Source organism: Balaenoptera acutorostrata, chromosome X (genome assembly GCF_949987535.1).
Source record: "Balaenoptera acutorostrata chromosome X, mBalAcu1.1, whole genome shotgun sequence".
In the NCBI taxonomy this organism is placed as follows: domain Eukaryota; kingdom Metazoa; phylum Chordata; class Mammalia; order Artiodactyla; family Balaenopteridae; genus Balaenoptera; species Balaenoptera acutorostrata.
The window spans coordinates 16,100,450-16,125,947 of NC_080085.1; the positions used below are offsets into that span (position 1 = coordinate 16,100,450).

At 41.3% G+C, this 25,498-nt stretch overlaps 1 protein-coding gene across 1 annotated transcript in view; it reads right to left on the reverse strand.

Annotated features, from left to right (window-relative positions):
- The window catches only part of ADGRG2 (adhesion G protein-coupled receptor G2), a 76,464-nt gene extending 67,338 nt beyond the window's left edge, over nt 1-9,126 (reverse strand). The window contains exons 1-2 of the mRNA XM_057538900.1: nt 9,064-9,126; nt 6,202-6,320 (exon numbers count right to left, since the gene is read on the reverse strand). Of these exons, the coding sequence (XP_057394883.1) occupies nt 6,202-6,320; nt 9,064-9,092 (148 nt within the window). The 5' untranslated portion in view covers nt 9,093-9,126. The remainder of the gene's footprint in view (nt 1-6,201; nt 6,321-9,063) is intronic.
- Nucleotides 9,127-25,498: the final 16,372 nt, after the last annotated feature.

The following is a 25,498-nucleotide window of genomic DNA, read 5'->3' on the forward strand; positions in this document are numbered from 1 at the left end:
TAAAGCAATTATACTCCAATAAAGATGTTAAAAAAAAAAAAGTGAGTGTCAGTCTGATCCCTCCTCACTGTCAAGAGCTACTGAGTCATCTCTCAGGCTTCCAGGGCGAAACTACTGTGTTTGCAGTCCAGATACCCCAGAGCCAGGGGCAACGGCTGCGCTCTGGCAGTTTACTTCAGGCTCCCTCTCCCTCTTCTCTCCATGCCTCAGTGCCACGTTCATTCAGTATCCACTTAGTGGGCAACCCACTATAGTATGAACAGTACGGGCTACTGATTCCAATGGGGGATCCTCCAAGCTGTGTGACTCTGGGCAAATGACTTACTCTCTTTGACATTCAGTTTCTTCATCTGCAAACTGAGACTTAAAATATCTACCATAAAGAGTTTTTGTGAGGATTAAATGAGATGATCTATATCACGGCCTGCCCCAGAGCAGGCCCTCTGCCTGCTTTCACCCCATTAGTTTCCCACCCACCTTACCAAACCTTCATTCTCCCTTCTCACCTGGCACAGACCATATGCTGAAAGGACTCATGATGCAAAGGAAGTACATCATGACATGATACAAAGTGACAAGCATAAAAAGACATGGATAAACAGGAAAAGGGAGCTCTGGAGGAAGAGATTTAATTCTTGTGAAGACGTCAGGGGAGGTTTCATAGAGGCAGTAACACTGGGCTGGACTTGGAAAATGAGTGTGTTTCCAAATGGGGATGACCCCAGGAAGCAGAGGGAGGGAGTAGGGGAGTGAGGTAGGGAAGAGAGTAAAGCCAATAATGGGTACATTAATTAGCACACTGCTACTATGGGCAACTGTGGCCCAATCCAACAATCTCCTAGGTGTATAGAACACACCTTAGCATTGTCCCACCAAGGGACAGGGAAGCTGGCATAGGTAAACACGAACTCCCATTCTTCACTGCTTTGGGGTATTAACTCCCTGGCACTACTAGCTTGTTCCATGTACAGGCCAAGCATGGGTGCATGGGTACAGATCATTCTCAGTCAGGGAGACATGGGAGCCACCAGCATGTGCAGGATCTGTCTGTAGGTGACCTCTGGGTGGGCCAAGGGGAGATGGGCAGAGCACCAATAGCATCTGCTACAGGTGGCTTAACATTTAACTAGACTCACCCACGGATTTGGCCAAGGGCCGTATGTTAAAGCCCTATAGGGCTTCCCTGGTGGCGCAGTGGTTGAGAATCTGCCTGCTAATGCAGGAAACACGGGTTCGAGCCCTGGTCTGGGAAGATTCCCACATGCCGCGGAGCAACTAGGCCCGTGAGCCACAACTACTGAGCCTGCGCGTCTGGAGCCTGTGCTCCGCAACAAGAGAGGCCACAATAGTGAGAGGCCCGCGCACCGCGATGAAGAGTGGCCCCCACTTGCCACAACTGGAGAAAGCCATAGCACAAAAAAAAAACGAAGACCCAACATAGCAATCAATCAGTCAATAAAGAAATCTTAAAAAAAAAAAAAAAAAAGTTGCTTATAAAAAAAAAAAAAAAAAAAAAAAAAAAAAAAAAGCCCTATAGCACTGACTCACACTTCAGGATTTAGTTACAGTTTGTACTGTTCTCATGTGTCATAGTCATGTCCCTCCAACTGGAGTGTAAATTTCCTGGAGTCAGAGATGATGTCCTCTCAGCAGCCAGTCATGCTAGGCACACAGCAGGCACTCATTACCACGCAACTGATTATCCAGTGTAGAAGTATCAGGTCCCCTTGGCCTTCATCAAAGACCAGACCTAAGCCATCCTGAACCGAAAAGAACCTGCCTCAGTCCAAAGCTGTTCAGAGAGATGATGCCTATAAGCCATCTGGATGATCCAGTCCAAAAGTGGATTCCACCTTTATGTTTAACCTACAGCTACACAACCACCAAGCAGAGTACACAACCTAGTGTAGCAAGGAGGTTAAGAATGCTTAAGACAGGATAGAGTAGTGGCTAAACACACAAACTTTGGGTCAGATGGCCTCAGTTTGAATTGCAACTCTGCAACCAAAATGTTTAACCTAGGGCAAGTTGCTTACCTTCTTTGTGCCTCGGTTTCCTGTAAGTCTGTAAAACGGAGCCTAATACTAGTGCCTACTTCAAAGAACAGCGGCTGGCACAAGGTAAATATTATCAAAGTGATTATTAAATATCATGAATACTCTTAGTTGGAGTTCTGAAAGACAATAACAAACTCCTATTTAGCCCTTTCCAGATCCCAAAACACTTCATTCAGAAAAACCTTTGCATATGCAATGTTATACGTCAATAAAGATGGAAAAAGAAACAGAAAAAAGAAAAAGAAAAACCTTTGCCATCATGGAGGTTTTTTTTTTTTTAACATATATTGAGCCTTAACAAGAGCCCCGGGCTTCCCTGGTGGCGCAGTGGTTGAGAATCTGCCTGCCAATGCAGGGGACACGGGTTCAAGCCCTGGTCTGGGAAGATCCCACATGCCGCAGAGCAGCTGGACCCGTGAGCCACAACTACTGAGCCTGCACGTCTGGAGCCTGTGCTCCCAACAAGAGACGCCGCGATAGTGAGAGGCCCGCACACCACGATGAGGAGTGGCCCCCGCTTGCCGCAACTAGAGAAAGCCCTTGCACAGAAACGAAGACCCAACACAGCCAAAAATAAATTAATTAAAAAATAAAAATAAAAAATAAAAAAAAGAAACTGCCAAAGTGTTTAAAAAAAAACAAGAGCCCACTGGGGGAGCTCAGGATTACACCCATTTTGAAGATGAGGAAATAGAGTCCCATATCAGTCTACTGGCAAATAGAGATCATACAAATAGCAGGTGGCAGGCGCGGGGAGAGCTCTAACTCTAGATCTCACCACCTTTCTACTATATCATGGGGCACAGTAATGTTTCAGCCAATTCTTTAAGACTGTGGCTCTCTGAGCATGCATCAGCATCACCTGGAGGGATGGTTAAAGCACAGACTGCTGGACCCCACCCTCAGAGTTTCCAATTCAGCAGGTCTAGGCTGGGCCTGAGAGTCCACACTTCTAAAAAGCTCCCAGGTGATGCTGATGCTGCTTGTCTGGGGGCCACACTCTGAGAACCACTGCCTTAAGAAATCAATTCATCAGAGAGCCAGAGCAAGAAACACGTTCAGCGACCTTAGCATCCACACAGGTTTTCCCTACTCAGGCTGGTTTCAGAGCCATGCAACTCTGTTTACCTGCCCCATTTTCATAATTTTTAAATATACTCTTTCAAAAAGACTTATTTCTACCAAGCAGCTTTCCTTTTGGTGATTTTCTCCCCCTGTGTTCCACTTTCCTTCCTCATCTACTCTGTGGTGGAAAAAGCACTGAAACGCGAGACCAAAGATCTAGTATCTAGTCTGGCTCCGCTGGTTCCTAACCAACAACGTCCCTGGGGATATTTACTCATCAGTAAAGTGGGGACATCTGATTTTTGCCCTGACAATCCCACAGTGGTGTCTTAATGTCCCAAGGAGATGATGTGTGTGAGCACAGTTTACATGAACGTCACATGGCCATAAAAGAATTTGTATCCCATGATATATATTTGGAGGAGTTTTCTCTCCCTACTTATGTCTTCTGCCAGCTGTGTAGGTAATGGTATCGTCTCTGAACCAGTCACATCAACATCACCTGAGAACTTGTTAGAAATGCCAATTCTCAGGGCCCGCCCCAGAGCTACTAAATCAAAAACGCTGAGGGAAGGACCCAGGAATCTGTCTTAACAAGCCTTCCAGGTGATTCTGATGCACACTCAAGTTTGAGAACTCTGGTTTTGTGGTTAGGAGCACAAAATTCCAAGTTGGGTACAATTCCCAGCTCGGCCACTCCCTTGAGCAAGTTACTTATCTCTCTGAGCCTCAGTTTCTTGATCTGGGAAATGGTGCTAAGACTAGGATCTCCCCTTAATAGATTTGGTTGAGCAGCTTAAGAGAGTGGATGTATGTAAAGCACATAGGAACCCAGCACATTGTAAGCAGTCAATACAGATTTAGCTCTTATTTCTTTGTGTAAAGTATCGTGGCTTCTTGACAATATGCCCCAGTGCCTACTTTTGAAGGACTGTCAACTGTGTTTTAGTCTGTTGCAAGTTTTCCATTTAGTTTGTGTGCATCTGTGTGTGTGTGTGTTGTATTTATGCTGTTGTTTGCTGCTAGTAGATATTTGCTTTATCCAACAAAGATTCCTTGGTCTTGCAACTCTCTTTTAAATAAGTAAGCTATTTCTCTGTGTGTCCTTAATAATGTCTTCTTAAATACTGATTCTTTATATTTGCGTAGCACTGTATTCTTTTGGCAGTTGTACCCAAAGATATTGCAGCCCTGGGGTTTCTGGACTTTTCATTGCCTTCCTCAGGTACCTTTTCCCCTTCTCACATAAGCTTCTAAGGATCCTCTTTTCTGAAATGGAGGCTGCTTCATTAGGGTGATTCTCTGTCTCCCTTAAATTTCCATGCAGAAGTGCCTTCGAGTAGGTACTTTTAAAAACAAATAAACACCAGAAATATACCCTCACATATATGGTCAATTAATTTTTGACCAAGGTGCCAAGACCACTCAGTGGGGAAAAGACAGTGTTTTCAACAAATGGTACTGGGAAAACTGGATATCCACTTGCAAAATAATGAAGTTGGATCTTTACCTTACAACATATACAAAATGAACTCAAAATGGATCAAAGGCCCTAAACATAAAAGCTAAAACTATAAAGTTCTTAGAAGAAAAATAGGGAAAAATCTTCATGACATTTCTTGGATATGACAGCAAAAGCACAGGCAATAAAGTAAAAATAGACAAATTGGACTTCATCAAAATTAAAAACTTTTGTGCATCAAAGAACACTATTAAAAGAGTGAAAAGGGACTTCCCTGGTGGCGCAGTGGTTAAGAATCCACCTGCCAATGCAGGGGACACGGGTTCGATCCCTGGTCCAGGAAGATCCCACATGCTGCGGAGCAACTAAGCCCGTGCGCCACAACTACTGAGCCTGCGTGCCACAACTACTGAAGCCCGTGTGCTCTAGGGCCCGTGCTCCACAACAAGAGGAGCCACCGCAATGAGAAGCCCGCACACCGCAATAAAGAGTAGCTCCCGCTTGCCACAACTAAAGAAAGCCCGTGCACAGCAACGAAGACCCAACGCAGCCAAAAAAAAAAAGAGTGAAAAGACAACTCACAGAAGGGGGAAAATATTTACAAATCATATATATAATAAAGGATTAATATCCTGAATATATAAGGAACTCCTAAAACTCAATGACAACAGAAATCCCCAAACAACCCAATTCAAAAATGGACCAAAGATTCGAATAGTCATTTCTCTAAAGAAGATACACAAATGGCTAATAAGCACATGAAAACATGTTCAAAATCACTAATCATTAAGGAAATGCAAATAAAAACCACAATGATACCATTTCACATCCATTATCAAAACAACAGAAAATAACAAGTGTTGGTGAGGATATAGAAAAATTGGAATCCTTGTGCCTTGCTGGTGAGAATGTTAAATGGTACAGCCTCTGTGGGAAACAGTTTGGCAGATCCTCAAAAAGTTAAACATAGAATTACCATATGACCCAGCAATTCTACTCCTAGGTATATATACCCCAAAGAATTGAAAGAAGGGACTCAAACGGATACTTATACACCAATGTTCACACTAGCATTATTTATAATAGCCAAAAGGTGGAAATAACCCAGATGTCCATCAACATTGAATAGATAAACAAAACATGTACATACAATGGAGCATTATTCAGCCTTAAAAAGGAATGAAATTCTGGATCATGCTACAACATGGATGAACCTTGGAAACATGCTAAGGGAAATAAGCCAGACACAAAGGGATGAATATTGTATGATTCCTTATACTTACATGAGGTACCTAGAATAGGCAAAATCATAGAGACAGAAATAACAGAGGTTACCAGGGCCTGGGGGGAGGGGGGAAGGGAAGTTATTGCTTAATGGGTACAGAGTTCCTATTTGAGATGATGAAAATGTTCTGGAACTGGAGAGTGGTGATGGTTGCACAAAATTGTGAATACATTTAATGCCAATGAATTATATACTTCAAAATGGTTAAAATGGTTAAGTTTTATGTTATGTTTATTTTACCACAGTAAAACAATCCCAAATACACACACACACACACACACATACACACACAGATAAAATAGGAAAAAGATGAAGGAAAATGGGCACCTTACCTTCCAGGGATGTAACCAGCGTGACATGAAGACAAATGATGACAAGGAATATCTTGAACGTCAGTAAAAGTTCTTCAGGTCTGCCAACACGGCCACACTGCCCACCAGAGAAAAGCATCCTGGAATAAAATAGGGGGACACATCATCACAGCTTGCCATAATCACGACACAACAATGCCCAAAAGGCCAGTCCCTCAAGCAAGACAACCTGCAACCTGCTTCCTTAAATTACTCTAGTCCAGAGAACTGGCAATGCCAGGTGGGCACTGGCTACAAAAAGCAAAACCCATGTTTATTACGGGAGGCCCACCCAGTGGGATATTATAATAAAAATGATAAGCAAGGTAGTCCATGTAGATTTATGGAAAATATCAACACATGCAAAATATCAAGAAAAGAACTTAAAAACACAAAATGCTGCATATATAATGACTACCACTATATAAAGGCTGGTTAAAAACTATGCTAAGAACCAGAAGAGGTCACAGAATCTTATAAATGATCTATCCCATTTATGTCATACTGTAAAAGGATGGGTACGCTGCATTTCCTCTTTATTATATGTTAATTCATTATCATCGCTTACATTTTTAGTAGTGGGGAGGGCAGAGTCAACATTTTTTAAAAAGTGAAGTTTATATCAATACTGAATTTTAAAGTCTCATTTACCGTTCATTTATTCATTTCCTTCCAACGAATAATCATCGAGGGCCAATATATACCAGATGAGATGTGAGGGTTAACCAGGCGGTAACTAGATGCAATACACATGGGGGAGGTGGGGCAGAGGCTGAGAGGAGCTCGGCACGCGGAGAAAACTGCAGATGCTAAGGCTGCGTCCGTTCCTCTCCCGATGGAGGAGTTGGCCAACGGAACCCCGTGACAGGCAGTCAGCACCCGCAGCAGGCGCTGGCGGGGGATACTGAGGGAGGAAGAAGCCAGCCAGGAAATCACATCCCACCCACGGGGCTCGGGCAGTGAGAGCCCACTGAGCAGGCTCCTTCTACGTGGCCACAGGGGAAGGGGCCGGGACAGACCAGGCTGTGTGTTCTCAGCTGGCAGAGCTCCTGGCCACAGGGCACCCAAGCACCTAGCCACCACCGCAGCTTCTGTCGGCCTGAGATAGTGTGTGCAGGCACCGCGGTGAAGGCTAAAGAGCATGGGATCAAAGGTCCTGGCTCTGCCACACAATGTCTGAGTGACTCTGGATAAGTTATTTCCGATGGCCAAGATTCCCCATCTAGCAAACTGTGATAATAGCACCAGCCTGAGAGTGTCGCTGTGGTGAGTAAACAAGAGATCTGGGCACAGGGGCTGGCACTGTGAAGGCACTATAAATGCTAGCTGTAGACCCTTCAGTCAGTCAACAAATAGCTATTTTGCACCTCATACGTGCAGGGTTAAGATAGTGCAGGGATTACAGGGATAAGGACACAGAAAGATGGGAATAAATCACGATTTCTCAGTCTCCAGGAAAAGCTAGCAATCTTTAAGAATCCTATAATTTAACAGCCATTGCCGGTACCAGAGGAATGATTCTTTCCTTGGACATGGCATGATAACGTCTTAGAGCAGGAAGTGAATCCTTCTCCTTCCAAAGAGGACTTCTATTTTTAAAATCAATACTGTAAATTGTATTATATATTAATAACACACTATATTAATAAATTATAAAGTGCCTCTGGTTTCTCTCCGGCACTTTCATCCTCTCTCTGTTCATAATGGCATATTACTGACCCTCCCGAATGAGTCACTTGAACAAAACGTCGTTGTGCAAAGATAAAGCAATGTCTCTCTGGAAGAAAATTTAAGTGTCTACTACAGCTACACACAATAATATTGATGAATCTCTGAAATACAATGTTAGATAAAGGAGCCAGACATAAAGGAATGCATGTTGTCCATGATCCCATTCAGATGAGGAACAAAAGCAGGCAAAACTAATCGATGGAATGAGGGTGGGAGCATGGTTACCCTTGGAAGGGGGCAGAGGATATAACAATTAGAAGTGGGCTCAGTGGGGCTTCCGAGGTTCCGGTAATATTCTGTGTGCTGGTTACATGGTGTGTTCAGTTTCTGAAATTCACTGAATTATACACTAATATATATGTCATAAAAAGTTTCATATAAAAGTTTAAAAATTAATTTATTTAAAATTTTTAACTCGGCTCCCCCTCCAGAAGCATTCCCTTTTTTTTTTTTTTTTAAGCTATATTTAACGAACCTCTACAAAAAAACTCTCCTATACAAATGCTTTAGGCTTGACTCTACCTGGAATTCACAGAGCTGATTTAGAAGATTTACTACACAAGTATCTAATTTTAGTTCTGGAAAGAGTATCAGAGCAGTCTGTTTCTGGAAAGGAATTCAGAATTCACCTAGCTGAGACCCTTATTCTACAGATGTAGAAAGAGGCCCAACGTGTTCTAGGGGATGGGTCAAGGTCACCTGGCTGTTTGGTGGGACTCCTACTCTTTCTACCAGGCCACAATGCTGGCCTCCTGGGAATTGATCTCCTTGGAAGTAAACTGTTTTGAGTTCGTCAGGTGAAATGAATCAACAAACTCAAAATGCTATTATAGAATTTTCAAAATTTCTGCAAACTCATTCTTGAGCTTTGCCAAGTTCTAGGGTAGGGCCTAAGTGGTGTATAAGATATGGTCAAAGTTAAATTAGTCATGGCACTGAGTGACTGGTTAATATGGGCTGTGACTTGGGCCTCTGATCAAAATAAACCATGCTTTTCCACTGAAGAGAGCTTGTACTCAGCTCCCAGATGACGGCAGGAAAGGGCACAACGAAGGGTGATTCCAGTAACCATCTTGAAAAGAGAATATGGATCAGGAAGAACTTACTACAGACCTGGCACCACTGAAAAGACTGCTTTCCATTGTCCATATTCCAAGCCTGTAATATGTTTCCTCAAGGCTGAATATATATTTCCTAATAGGAGAAGAAGTTTTATGGTATTTAAAATAGTGCCACTCCTACTGCCTTCTGCATAAACTAGAGAACATCCTGCTGGGTCATGACATCTCTAGGATCACTGATCAAAGAGGGAAATCTATGGATTTTGAAACCCTAACTCATTATATATGTCATTTTTATCTTTTTCAGCTGGAACTTTTCTTCATCTTCTGGTGCAAGTTGGGTTGCTTCAAGGCTATCTACGTCATCAACAAAGATGAATATCCACTGGTTCTTAGCAAAATTTCAAGGTGCTAAGGATGGCTTGTGAGATAGCATCCATTACAAAGAAAACTATTTGCTAGCATTTAAACAGTAAAATCTAGACCTTGACACTAGATAACCACTCATTAACGATTACCCCAGGTTCATCTTTTGTGGTTGTAGACTCTGATGTAAATGGCAACCCTTAGGGTTGAACAGTACATAAGCTACATGACTGAATGCCATGGCCCTGCTTGTACCACTCCAAGATATTATTCTAGATCTCTTCAATTTCATTAAATAGTATAAGTATCATATTTTTTAAAATGTAGACCATCAGTGCAACCTTGAATGGTAATAAATGATAAATCTATCTTTATCTAGGTATAGAATAAAGTTTAAAAGGAGGGAAATAGCTTGACACCACTGCAGAGCAGGTCTGGGTGAGGGTCATTCTCTGCTACCACAGGTTAACTGATGTAATCTGATTATACCATGGCTTCAATGATGTATGCAATTATCAATATTTTTGACTTGAGTAGCAAGAGGTGTGATAATTGCTCCCTAAGTGTTTTAGAAAATGTTACGCCTTTGAGATATTTACACTGATTCATAAGTGTTGGCTAACAAGACTAGCACAAGGAGGACTTCCCTGGTGGCGCAGTAGTTAAGAATCTGCCTGCCAGTGCAGGGGACACTGGTTCGAGCCCTGGTCCTGGAAGATCCCACATGCCGCGGAGCAACTAAGTCCGTGCGCCACAACTACTGAGCCTGTGCCCTAGAGCCTGCGAGCCACAGCTACTGAGCCCGCGTGCCTAGAGCCCATGCTCCACAACAAGAGAAGCCACCGCGATGAGAAGCCCGCGCACCGCAACAAAGAGTAGCCCCGGCTCTCCACAACTAGAGAAAGCCTGCGTGCAGCAACGAAGACCCAACATAGCCAAAAATAAATAAATTAATTAAAAAAAAAAAAAAGACTAGCACAAGGAGAAATTATAAAGGGAGGTACTAAAGAGGTTCTCAGGGCAGATAAATCAAGAACTAAAAGGTGAAAAAGCAATTGACTCTGATCATTCAACTGTCAAAGAAGTCAGAGAATCTCAGGGCTGGTTTTCTTTAGAGTCTCTGGTTATATCTTTAACCACTTAAAAAAGAAAAAAGAATCGGGAAACTGTAAAAGCATAATTAAATTTCAACTTGAACTCTGCTAAAAGACCCTGATACAGCAAATATCTCCAAAATTCTTTTTTCGTCAATGTTCCAGGAATATGTTGGGTTAGGTTATTTAGACCAAACCTTCTGCTGAAGACAATTAAAAATCATGAATAAAATATTAAAAGCATTTTCTTAAATATATCAGAGAGCTGATAAGGTAGAAGAGAATCACCAGGCCAAAGGTGAATCCAAAGCAGGAATTCAGGGAGGTAATATAAGCAAAGGAGACCCTTAACGCCTGAGGGCGTAAGGAAGCAAACTTGAGCTCCATATACAAAATACAAAAGAACAGTTCAGAGACATGGAGAAAAGAAATACAAGGTCTAACATACACTGAAACAAAATTCAAAGAGGAGAGAATGAGGAAGAGTCAATGTTTGAAATTAGGATGACAGATTGACCTCACACTGGTGAAAAACATCTATCCACAGATGCAACAAGCCCAAAGGACTTCTACAATAAATAAAAAGGGATCTACACCTAGACACAAAATAGTGAAATTGAAGAAAACCAAAGACACAGAGAAAATCTTGAAAGTAGCCAAAGAAAACAAGACAGTTAACCTTCAAAGGCGCATCTGTTAGACTGACAGCTATCTTCTCAGAAGCAACAATGGAAACCAGAAGATAAACAAAAACTGTGATATTGTTCACTACTTGCAAATCCTCACTGAAGTAAATCCTAAAAGATATATTCAGGCAAAAGATGTAAGATCTGAGATACAATAAGAAACAAAGAACAAAGAAAGTAGTTAGTATGAGACCAGACCCATTCCTAACATTTGTAGTATACAGGTCAAGAGTTTGAAAAGAGATCCAGTTTGCCCTTATTCTTCCACTAAGTCTCCATCTCAAACTACAAGAGGCTTTGTGCACATGGATGTGGACACCTCAGCCTATAGATCCAAACCCCCCTCTCTCCTTCAAGCAGCTATCCTTTGATCATCCCTTAGGTCTAGAGGTAGGTACACCTGCAGCATGGCTTGCCCTGGAGAAGAGGACTGCTCAGGTCCTGGAAATAGGCACAGAATATTTGGATAGGAAATTCCCAACTCCTGAGTTTCCAAAACATGACACAGAAGCAAGGGTTGGGGGAGAAGAAGGGTGGGCTCAAGGTGGGCATGCCTTCTTTATATCAAAAAGTTCTCATCCTTTGGAGAGGGGTATGACTAGGGAAGGGCCAGAGAGGGGACCTCTATAAAGCATGAGACACAGGGCAGAGGCCCCAGTTGCCCAGAGTTAAGGGTGGCACCATATAGTGGTAAATTCAAATGAACTTTGACTATATAAAATATTAATAATATCTCGCAGGGATAAGTGACACATGACAGAATAAAATATGGCAACTATATTTAATATATCAATTAGGAGATAAAAATGAAATTAAAAAATTAAAGTCGGGCTTCCCTGGTGACGCAGTGGTTAAGAATCTACCTGCCAATGCAGGGCACACGGGTTCAAGCCGTGGTCCAGGAAGATCCCACATGCCGCGAAGCAAGTAAGCCCATGTGCCACAACTACTGAGCCCACGTGCTACAACTACTGAAGCCTGCGCACCTAGAGCCCATGCTCTGCAACAAGAGAAGCCACCGCAATGAGAAGCCTGTGCACCACAAGGAAGAGTAGGCCCCGCTCACCACAACTAGGGAAAGCCTGTGCACAGCAACAAAGATCCAGTGCAGCCAAAAATAAATAAATTAAATAAATAAATTTATTTTTTAAAAAATTAAAGTCTTCCAAGGTCCTTGTATTATCCTACAGGAAGCTAAATGTACAGATTATCTTCCAACATTGAAAACTTGAGTAGATGCTGTAATTTCTATAGTAGTTACTAAAGAACAGAAGTGGGGTATATAATTTCCTAACTAGTGGAGGGGGAGAAATGGTTTTTAGAATTTCAGTCATTTGGAAAGAAGGCAAGAAAGGGGAGAAAAAGTAACAAAGAATGGTGAGGAAAAATAGAAGATGGTGGGTTTAAACACACATACAAATCAATGATTCATTAAATATAAATGGACTAAATGATTCAATTAAAAGGCAAAGATTATAAGACTGAAAAAAATACAAAATGCAACTATATGCTATTTACAAGGACACAACTAGAACAATGATACAGAAAGTTTGAAAATAAAAGGATGGAAAAGATATGCAATGCAGATACTAATCAAAAGAATATTAATGTGTTTATACTAATATCAAACAAATTATACTTTAAAGCAAAAAGCATTACCTATAAATAAAATGGTTCATTCATAAAAGGTTTAATTCTATAAGAAGACTAAACAAATTTACACATGAGTGCAACTAATAATATAGCCTCAAAATACACAAAGCAATATTTTTGACAGAATACAAGGAGAGATAGAACAAATTCACAATCATATTGAGAGATATTCACACATGTCTATCAACAATTGATAAAATTCAAAGAAAGTCACTAAGGATATAGAATATTTGAATGGCACATTCAACCAACCTGACTTAAAGACCATACATGAACCTTCCAGAGTACATAACCTTTCCAAGTACACACAGAATATTTATGAAAGCCAACCAGGCCATAAAAGAAGTCTCACAAACATTTTACAGATTTAGAAAAAAGGAGTATGTTCTTTGACCACAACACAATTAAGCTATAATAAAAAGTTAAACTATTATTTAACAAATAACTTTTGGGTCAAAGAAGACCTAACATATATTAGAAAATATCTGACTGGGTCAATAATAAAAACACTATATCTCAAAACATGTGGGATAGAGCTAAAGATCTTTAGAGTGAAATTTCTATTTTAAATGAACATATTTAAAAAAAGAGAAAGACTTAAAATTAATGAGTTAAGCACCTTCTTAAGAAGTTTGAAAAAGAACAGCAAAATAAACCTAAAGAAGAAGAAAGGAAATAATAAAAATAAAAGATAAAATGACATAAAAAGACACAAAGGTTATTAACAAAGCCAAGGCTGTTCTTTGGAAAGACAATTCTGGCAAAATTAAGAGAAGGGGAGGTGGGAGGGAGGGAAAGAGAGGGAAGAAAAGAGAGAGAAGTGTAAGCGAATAACCAACAGAAAAAATTTAAAAAGCAACATAACTGAAAATGTTATAAACATAAAAGGTAAAAGGATCTTAGGAAGAACTTTATTCAATCATTTTGAAAATCTAGATAAAAATGGGCAAATCTCTAGGAAAAAAATATAACTTACCAAGAAGGAATCAAGAAGAAATAATAAACCTGAAGAGACACATAATTAAAAGGTCTAGGGGGGCTTTCCTGGTGGCACAGTGGTTAAGAATCTGCCTGCCAATGCAGGGGACACGGGTTTGAGCCCTGCTCCAGGAAGATCCCACATGCCACAGAGCAACTAAGCCCGTGCACTGCAACTACTGAGCCTGTGCTCTGGAGCCCGCGAGCCACAATTACTGAGCCCGTGCGCCACAACTACTGAAGCCCGCGCGCCTAGAGCCCATGCTCCGCAACAAGAGAAGCCACCGCAATGAGAAGACCGCGCACAGCAACAAAGAGTAGCCCTCCCTCCCTGCAACTAGAGAAAGCCCGCATGCAGCAACGCAGCCAAAAAATAAAAATAAAACATAAAATAAATTAAAAAAAAAAAAGGTCTAGGGGACTTCCCTGGTGGTGCAGTGGTTAAGAATCCACCTACCAATGCTGGGGACACAGGTTTGAGCCCTGGTCCGGGAAGATCCCACATGCCGTGGAGCAACTAATCCGGGTGCCACAACTACTGAGCCTGCGCTCTAGAGCCTGCGAACCACAACTACTGAGCCCGAGTGCCACAACTACTGAAGCCCACGTGCCTAGAGCCCATGCTCCGCAACAAGAGAAGCCACTGCAACGAGAAGCCCGAGCACCACAAGGAAGAGTAGCCCCCGCTCGCCGTAACTAGAGAAAGCCCGTGTGCAGCAATGAAGACTCAACGCAGCCAAAAATTAATTAATTAATTAATTAATTTTAAAAAGAGGCATGATATTTAAAAAAAAAGTCTCAAAATTTTCCCCACAAAGAAAACTCCAGCCCCAGATGCTTTCACAGGAATTCCAACCTCACAAAATCTCAAAGAATAGAGAAAAAGGGCACAGCCTAACTTACTCTTATCAGGCTAGAAGAACCCTGGTGCCAAAACCTGACAAGGAAAGTCCTCACATTTTTATCTATTTTATAAATCAATTTAAGACTATTTACAGAATTCTCTGGAATGCTTACAAAACTGTCTAGCAGCAATTTCAAATCTTGTAAATTGGGGTAATTTGAAGAAATATAGGACAAAAGGAACCATTCCAAACTTCAGCAACAAAATTTTTTGAAGATAAAATCACCAAGAACTAAAGCCAGCCAACAATGCTGTAGTAGGAGAAATGGCATCCCATATGCCCCACCAAAAAAAAAAAAAAAGTCCTAAAGAGGACAGAAACTGGGTTAACTGTTAGGTGATGAATATGAACTCCAAAATGGCAGCTTTGGGTATCATTTGTCACAGTACAAAGTAAAGTTAATGTGAACTATATGGCATGATGGTAATTTGAAGCTTTTGTGTCTCTAAAAGAAGCAAATGGAAGGAAAATGATTTGTTTGGTCTTTACAATGAAAAATGACTTTCTTAATAAGCATCAAGTGCTTTCTAATGCAGGGGGAAAAAGGCTTTATTCAATAAAACAAGTGAATCAATATCAGATATGTTAAGATTAGAAATAAATTATGCACTTAAAGTAAACAAATATTCACAAAACCTTGTGAAAGGTGTTATATTTTTCCACTCCCTCACTCATCTCCAAATTTCTCTACTGTCCTACCCTCAATCTATCCTCTTGATTAGCCACGTGTGAATTACCCAAGGCAAAGTGAAAGCCTACTTTCTCTCTGCCCTCACTCTTCAGGCTCCTCCCCCAATGCTCACAGTAAATATGTTCAACACACACACACACACACACACACACACACACACACACACACAGAAACAGCATAGGGTATAAGAGCATGCATGAGAGAGTCATCTGCCTGCTTTTGAATCCAAGCTCCACCATTTACTGTGTTAAGCTTGGCCTGTTCCTTAACCTCTCTGGACCTCAATTTTTCATCTGAAAAAAATGGAGGTAATGATAGGATCTACCTCACAGCATTCTGTAGGGATGAAATGAGGTAATATAATGAAGGTCTTAGTATAGACAAGAAATGTTAGCTATTACAAGCGTAATTAGAAGACAAATTCATAGTACACTCCAGCACTAAATGTAAATAGATTTCGGAATTATTTCTTGCATTCATTCATCTAGTTTACAAATATTTATTGAAGTTCTATTACATACAAGGTACTATGCTAGGGACTCGATATTACAATAACCAAGACAGATATGTATCCTGTGCTCAAGAGCTCACAGCCACTATTTAGATTCACCAGTCATTGGTATGGCCAAATAAATGGTGATTTTTTTTTTTTTTTTTTTTTACTTAAAGACACTTTCTGTTCATAGTCCATGAGACTCAACTTGGCCTAAAAACAAAAACAAAGCACCAGAACGCAATATCCTCTCCTATACAGACTTGGTCTCCACCTCACCCCAACCCTGGCAGCATGCAACTCCACCCACAGCAGGCACTCAAAACAGAGTTCTTTTTAATTTTACTTTATTTATTTATTTTTATACAGCAGGTTCTTATTAGTTATCCATTTTATACACATCAGTGTATCCATGTCAATCCCAATCGCCCAATTCATCCCACCACCCCCACCCCCCTGCCGCTTTCCCCCCTTGGTGTCCATATGTTTGTTCTCTACATCTGTGTCTCAATTTCTGCCTCGCAAAGTGGTTCATCTGTACCATTTTTCTAGTTTCCACATATATGCGTTAATATACGATATTGGTTTTTCTTTCTGACTTACTTCACTCTGTTTGACAGTCTCTAGGTCCATCCACGTCTCTACAAATGACCCAATTTCATTCCCTTTTATGGCTGAGTAATATTCCATTGTATATATGTACCACATCTTCTTTATCCATTCATCTGTTGATGGGCATTTAGGTTGCTTCCATGACCTGGCTATTGTAAATAGTGCTGCAATGAACATTGGGGTGCATGTGTCTTTTTGAATTATGATTTTCTCTGGGTATATGTCCAGAAAAAAGATTTTTTAAGTTGATTTGGTCTGGAATTTATTGCTGCACAATAACTCTATGACTATGTAGAGGAGAGAAATAGGAGACTCCTTCAAAGCATCCTCAAGGTATTGATCAGCACTGGGGGGATGAGAGCAGGGATGAGGCAGAGCACAGGGTTTGGATCCTCAGGAGGTCACATTTGAGAGGAAGTGAGGTAGTAAGGAAAGGGAACCACCCACCAATATTGTGTGCCCTTCACTGCTTTTGTCATCACATCATGCCAAGTCCTACTTCAAGTCCCCGCTTGCCCATTTACTAGCTATGTGACTCTGCTCAGGTATTTTAACCTTGTTTCTAACAGTAACTTATTAGCATTTACTATAACTATGTGTATTATTTATCATCTAAATTACAATAGGATAATTATAATTTATATTAATTATAATAAATATTTTCATTGGTTACAAGATTTTTATTATTTATACCAGGAAAGTCCCATAAATAATCACTATTTATGAGTCTCAGAGGAAACAGGAAGTCAGTAGTGGCTTCAGAATTTCTATTTAGAAGGGAGTTAGCAGCAGAAATCTGGCTGGGAGGAGGCTTTGGAAGCTGTGGGAGCATTGCACTTCAGGTAAGAGAGAGAATACTTCAATGGTCCATTTCAAAACATGAGAAATGCTGTTGGAGATGGGAAGCCAGTCCAGGGAGATGGAAAGGGGAGAATTATGAAACAAACTCCCACAGAGTTCTACATAAATGATCATTCTCCTTCCCCAGATTTTACTGCACCATGTAATTTCAAAATCCGTACCCATTACTGAAAGTTATTCAAAAACAATTGGATTACCAAGAAGAAATGGGTCAACAATAGAATCCCCACGGAAAAGAAAATGTCTGAAGAAAAGAAGGCTCCAAGTGGGAGTGAAGAGTTACAAACAAAATAAACAAACAACAAAAACAAAAAGAATACAGTGGTTAAGGGGATGGGGATTTGAAATGAAGGGGGGTAATTTGAAGGAAAAAAAAAACCAAACATGTCTATCATTTCTACATTTTCACACAGAAATAGGCTCACTCACCTGACAGGAAGTTCAGAAGAAAAGATGGAGAAACTGCACAAATCTGAAAATTTAAAAAAAAAAAAAGGAAAGAATTAGATCAATAGAAACCAGGCCTTCTTGGCACCATGATGCTTCAGTACTACAGTCAGCACATTGGCCAAGGCCCCACAGACCCCTTGCTATCTACCAAGGCTTGAATTTGGCAGCAGAGTTACAAAAGATATGGAGGAAGCAAACCGTACTCCTAAGGAACTTATTACAAATTGGAAGACAAGCTCAAAGCCAGCTTGGGGGCTGACCTTGTTAATGTTTTAGTAGCAATGTATTACTGCTCAGTCTCAGGTTTCATTAACTGCATCACAGGGGCACTGGACAATGAAGTGATCGGATCTGAGGAGGGGTGGTCTCTTCTAGGGACCATGCTTCATTAACTATTTCTTCAGTTTTTGTGGCTTAACTTCCCTAGAAACTAAACTCCTTGATATCAAGGATTGGGTCATTTTTGTCTCTTGCATCCCCAAAGCCAGAGGCAGAATTCTTTCTCCACAGAGGGGTTAAATAAATAACTCTCTACTGATTGTTAAGTTTGGCTCAGAGTTGGAAGGGGGAAGCGGAGGCATTGGCAATTACCTGAGTGAGGGACAAGGCAGATGCACGCTGGGGAAAGGAAATTGTGTGCCCACCCAGGACAGAGAGCACTGCTGACAACCTGACTTGTATCTTTGAGAATATTCCATCATGCTTCACTTCAAAACCAAAACATCAGTACAGCTATTAGCTCAAAGATGACAGTCACTTCACACTATGATATCCCCTCATGTGAAATACAGACATAAAGATCAAGAGGTGCAAGAGGTTAACAATCTATAGGGTGATCTTGGAACCAAGTGACCTACCCCTGGCTTCAGTCAATGAGCCGTTAAGACAGAAGTTCAATGCTCAAGGAGGATCTAGAATATGAATTCAAAGAGGAAATAAGGAGTCATGGTGAGTTTCTATTGATTATATGCTCTTTAAGAGGTAAAAAGAAGTAGTTCTTAATAAAGCCTAATATGTCAGAAAAACTTCATTAAGCAACGTTTAAAGAAGGCAAAAATGAAAGCCGAGCATGTTGTCCTGTTCTAGGATGAACAAATTACAAACACATGTACCAATATTCAACGTGGAATGAATGTAGGATCAACAACTGAAAAACATTAAAATAATTAAACAAGGAAGCAAATCAACTGTGACTTCGAGCATGGAAATAATTTCACTTCGTATTTGTGCAAATGAGAATTTTCTACATAGGGGTTTTTGATGAAATTTCACAATTCAAGTACATTGCCTCTTCCAAAACCTTATGGATAACCACAATAAAGCATGCTGAGTGGTTCCTGGTAACCAAGTTTATTAATAAACAACATGAGGCTCTCTTTGCTCCCTTGGAACACTTTCAGGTAGAAAAATAGGGCAAGCAACAATGAAATTTGTTTTGCCCACTGAATGAAAAAATTAAAAAGCCTAATAATACCCAAAGCTGGAGAGCATGTGGGGAAATGAACTCTTGTTTACACTGCTGGTGGAAATGTAAACTTTGAGAGAACAGTTTAGCTATGTTTTGAATTTTTAAATGTGCATACCTTTTGATCCAGAAATTCTAATTCCGGAGATTGTCCCTACAGAAATATTGACACACATACACAAAAATATACAAACAAATACTGTCATTGCAGCTTTGTGCAAGGGGGAAAAGCCTAAGTATCCATCAGTAGATGAATAGTTTAAAAATGATGGTCCATCCATATTCTGGAATATTATACAATGCTTAAAAAAATGAAGTTGATCTATATGTGTTGACACATAGAGATTGTCAATACATATAAGTCAAGTGAATACAATAAAATTTCTTAATAATATAGATACTAGGATATGTTAAGAAACAAACAAAGCTATACATATGTATGCTTATTTATATAGTGACAAGTATGGCTGCATACAAAAAAGCCTGGAAGGAAACCCACCAAACCTCCACAGAGAGGCATGTGATGGGGGAAAGGACGAAGCCCAATAGAACACCGGCACATGTTCATGTATTAACTTACAATTACAGGTATTTCTTCTAGCAAAAGGCATAACAGAGGGAGGCTGGGCCAAACCATCCAGATTCTCCAAACAGAACTCGAAAATCAAGCTCGGAGGGAGGCTAACTAGGAAATGGCATCACTTGCTCAGCTGGATACCGTCTCCCCTGGCCCTGCTCTAACACAATTAGAAAGGCCCCACTGAGAGCACAAAGGCTTCTGGTCTCAGAGCCAAGAAACCAGCTTCCCAGCCAGGGAGCAAGAACTCACCTGAGTAAGTTTTGGAAGAGAATGTCAAAAGCAATGATGTGAAAATGGCTGATGGACACAGACGCCTAAACTTAAAGAACTGTGCATCCGTCGGCCTCTGGATCCCTCTTTGCCACTATGGCCACCGCACGTCCACCGTCCTTTACCTCCGCGAGAAACTGAGCAGGACTCAGTATCTGACCAGGATCAGCACCAGCACTCCAGTAACAAAACAGAGTGCCTGCCAATGTCTGGGCTTCTTACCTCATTGAAAGGAAAAGGCAAGTCACAAAAGGAACCATATTGACTTATGTAAGACATGGCACAGGACAGAGAAGCTTCTCAGAGAAGAACAGCAAACTCACCAATTGCTAGGATTAACTGAAACCTCCCACAATTGCAGACTCCACCAAACCATGACATCAGGAAGGCTGGAAAGGCATCCAACTTCCTCTATTTATCAAGCTGGCTAAAACCCAGGGTAATACCAGCATAACCAGAAAAAAAAAAGCAAGCAGACTGTACAAGTGGTTTGGGTGGGAAGGAAATGATCTCTGTATGTACTTAGAGCCCTGCTCCAGTGCAGAGGAAGCTCTCAGAGAGGCTGCATCCAAGAATTAGAACTCCTGTGAGGCTGCTCAGAGGCCCTGGGTGCCGACCACAGGGCCCACACATCCTGGAATAATCAGCAAAACAACGGGCAAAGGGCACAGGTAACAGCAGCCCCAGACAGTTTCCCACTGTCCTCCTGGGTAATGTGATGCTGGTCCAAGGAGGAACCAAAACAAAACCCAGTGACATGCAGCATCCTGAGGGCTCGGCGCTTCATTTAGAATCTAATGATTAATCACTGGCCCAGACTGAGGGGCAGAGAGTGGCTCACACTTACAGGCAATGACACCAACACCATGGAAGAAAGGACCAGAGGACAAAGGCCTTGATAAATTGAAAATGAAAGTAGAAATAAGCAAGGAGAAGCTTCTCCACACTAGTAGGAAAAGCAAATTGCACAGATGGAGAGAATGGTGAAGGTTAGGCTTGTGGGCATATACAGGAGAAGGTCAGGGATATGCAGGTCTTGGCTGTAGAGTGGTGGGTATGGCCATCGAGGAACAAACAAGAATGGTTCTCAAACCTTGTGGTGGCCCCATTACTGATGGGACCCCGTCTAAAAGGACCTTTACCTGCACAGACTGGTTTGTTCAGTTCTGGATGCCACCATTCAAGAGGAGTTAAATTGTGAGATGGCTCTGAAAGACTTCAAAGATAATTAATTCAACAAAACGTTACCAAATGCCTACTATGTGCCAAAGAACAGGGCCGCTCTGTTTGGGTGTGCCAAGGGCACTTGGGCAAGAGGACCATTAGAGCCTGAATGCAGATGGCCAGGCTTTCTGGAAGCGCAGATGAACTGGCAGCGGGCTCTGTCACAGGCACAGCGGGAGCTCCAAGGAAGGGAACCTAACCTGTTGCAGGGAAACGGATCTGGGAGAGTTTCCTCAAGGAGATAACAGTCATGCTGCATCTTAAAGGATGTGCAACGCCCTTTACGTGAAGACATGGGAATGGGCATTCCAAAGAGAGGAAAGTACCTAAACCAAGACACAGAGTCAAAGACTGGCATGGAGGAGGCAGGGCTTAGAATCTGTTTGATGTTGCTAAGGCATAAAAAGCAAATCACAGAATGGCCAGAAGGGACCTGGAGGGAAGGAGCAGACAACCGATGGAACGTATTAAAAATTTAATCTGTAAATAGACTGGGAAAAATCCACATTGCATGTCCAGGTGGAGGTTACGATGGATTATGAATAATATCCATGATGTATACAAGGCCCTCTGAGAAAGAACCATTGCAGCGAGGTGGTTTTCATCTCTGCCATGGGCACAAGGTGATGTCTAAAAGGTAGCTTAAACCACAGTCCAAGGGATTTAAATTAACAAGAGGAAGAATGTCCTGATATGGAGCATTGTTCAACTGTAGAAGTGACGAAGAGAGCTTTTGGAATTGCTTTCCAAAACATCTAAGAAGATGACCTCTTGGTCACCCTGGTGAGGCTGCGTCAGAGGTGGAATGAACCAGGCCAGGGAAAGGAGCTGGTGGACCTCTTGCAACTGTTGGTGTGATGCTATTTTTCTGCAGCACTGAACACTTTCTTTTCTCTCCTCCCCTCTCTCCAGTCTTCTCGTTCTCTCTTCCCTTCTACTCTCCTTCATCCCACAGTTTCCCTCTTTTCCTTCCCTCCCCTTACCGAGCTTAAGGCTTCCCAAATGTATCGCAGGGGATAGAATATTGCTGTTTACCTCTGCCCAGAGCTGGAGAAGAGGGTATTAAAGAGCACACAGTGAGGGACCCACTTTCGAAGGACCCTGATCAGCAGACCCAACCCTCTGGGTGAGGCTACCACAGGCCTCAACACAACATGGTGGAACGAAAGGTGTTTCAAAACTTAGGGCATGCCGGGACGTCCTTGGTGGCACAGTGGTTAAGAATCTGCCTGCCAATGCAGGGGACACGGGTTCAATCCCTGGTCCGGGAAGATCCCATATGCTGCGGAGCAACTAAGCCCATGTGCCACAACTACTGTGCCTGCACTCAAGAGCCCACGAGCCACAGCTACTGAAGCCAACATGCCTAGAGCCTGTACTCCGCAACTAGAGAAGCCACCACAATGAGAAGCCCATGCACTGCCGCAACTAGAGGAAGCCCGCGTGCAGCAACGAAGACCGAACACAGCCAAATAAATAAATAAATACACCAATGAATTCTTTCTCAGAGCAGTCATTTTCTATTTCACAAAAAGAACACTTATTGGGCTTCCCTTGTGGCACAGTGGTTAAGAATCTGCCTGCCAAGGCAGGCAACGTGGGTTTGGGCCCTGGTCTGGGAAGATCCCACATGCCGCAGAGCAACTAAGCCCATGTGCCACAACTACTGAGCCTGTGCTCTAGAGCCTGTGCACCACAACTAATGAGCCCATGTGCCACAACTACTGATCCCACGTGCCTAGAGCCCGTGCTCCGCAACAAGAGAAGCCACCTCAATGAGAAGCTGGCACACTGCAACGAAGACCCAACACAGCCATAAATAAATAATTTTTTTTAAAAAAGAACACTTATCTACTTGATTTCTTTAATGACAGTCTTATATTAAGCTGTATTCATACAAAGTTAACTAGAGGTGAACTTTTTTCCTTTTCTATGAAAACATTTCACCAGGAAAACTGAATTTAGATAACCACCACCACGTTAAATCAATCCCAACTGCCAAATCAAAACTACAATGAGGTATCAAGAGATCACTGAGGAAATCAAAAAATACCTAGAGACAAATGACAATGAAAACACAATGATCCAAAATGTATGGGATGCAGCAAAAGCAGTTCTAAGAGGGAAGTTTATGGCTATACAAGCCTACCTCAAGAAACTAGAAAAATCTCAAATAAACAATCTAACGCTACACCAAAAGGAACTAGAGAAAGAAGAACAAACAAAACCCAAAGTTAGTAGAAGGAAAGAAATCATAAAGATCAGAGCAGAAATAAATGAAATAGAAACAAAGAAAACAATAGCAAAGGTCAATAAAACTAAAAGTTGGTTCTTTGAGAAAATAAACAAAATTCATAAACCATTAGCCAGACTCATCAAGAAAAAGAGGGAGAGGACTCAAATCAATAAAATTAGAAATGAAAAAGGAGAAGTTACAACAGACACCGCAGAAATACAAAGCATCCTAAGAGACTACTACAAGCAACTCTATGCCAATAAAATGGACAACCTGGAAGAAATGGACAAATTCTTAGAAAGGTATAACCTTCCAAGACTGAACCAGGAAGAAATAGAAAATATGAACAGACCAATCACAAGTAATGAAATTGAAACTGTGATTAAGGATATTCCAACAAACAAAAGTCCAGGACCAGATGGCTTCACAGGTGAATTCTATCAAATATTTAGAGAAGAGCTAACACCCATCCTTCTCAAACTCTTCCAAAAAATTGCAGAGGAAGGAACACTCCCAAACTCATTCTATGAGGCCACCATCACCCTGATACCAAAACCAAACAAAGATACTACAAAAAAAGAAAATTACAGACCAATATCACTGATGAATATAGATGCAAAAATCCTCAACAAAATACTAGCAAACAGGGCTTCCCTGGTGGTGCAGTGGTTGAGAGTCTGCCTGCCAATGCAGGAGACACGGGTTCGAGCCCTGGTCTGGGAAGATCCCACATGCCGCGGAGCAACTAGGCCCATGAGCCACAACTGCTGAGCCTGCGCGTCTGGAGCCTGCGCTCCACAACAAGAGAGGCCGCGATAGTGAGAGGCCCGTGCACTGCAATGAAGAGTGGCCCCCGCTTGCCGCAACTAGAGAAAGCCCTCGCAAAGAAACGAAGACCCAACACAGCCAAAAATAAATAAATAAATAAAATTAAAAAAAAAAAACAAAAAACAAACCTGAGCTTTAAAAAAAAAAAAAAAAAACTAGCAAACAGAATCCAACAACACATTAAAAGGATCATACACCATGATCAAGTGGAATTTATCCCAGAGATGCAAGGATTCTTCAATATCCGCAAATCAATCAATGTGATACACCATATTAACAAACTGAAGAATAAAAACCATATGATCATCTCAATAGATGCAGAAAAAGCTTTTGACAAAATTCAACACCCATTTATGATAAAAACTCTCCAGAAAGTGGGCATAGAGGGAACCTACCTCAACATAATAAAGGCCATATATGACAAACGCACAGCAAACATCATTCTCAATGGTGAAAAACTGAAAGCATTTCCTCTAAGTTCAGGAACAAGACAAGGATGTCCACTCTCACCACTACTATTCAACATAGTTTTGGAAGTCCTAGCTACGGCAATCAGAGAAGAAAAAGAAATAAAAGGAATACAAATTGGAAAGGAGGAAGTAAAACTGTCACTGTTTGCAGATGACATGATACTATACATAGAGAATCCTGAAGATGCCACCAGAAACCTACTAGAGCTAATCAATGAATTTGGTAAAGTTGCAGGATACAAAACTAATGCACAGAAATCTCTTGCATTCCTTTACACTGATGATGAAAAATCTGAAAAAGAAATTAAGGAAACACTCCCATTTACCACTGCAACAAAAAGAATAAAATACCAAGGAATAAACCTACCTAGGGAGACAAAAGACCTGTATGCAGAAAACTATAAGACACTGATGAAAGAAATTAAAGATGATACCAACAGATGGAGAGATATACCATGTTCTTGGATTGGAAGAATCAATACTGTGAAAATGACTATACTACCCAAAACAATATACAGATTCAATGCAATCCCTATCAAATTACCAATGGCATTTTTTACAGAACTGGAACAAAAAATCTTAAAATTTGTATGGAGACACAAAAGACCCCAAATAGCCAAAGCAG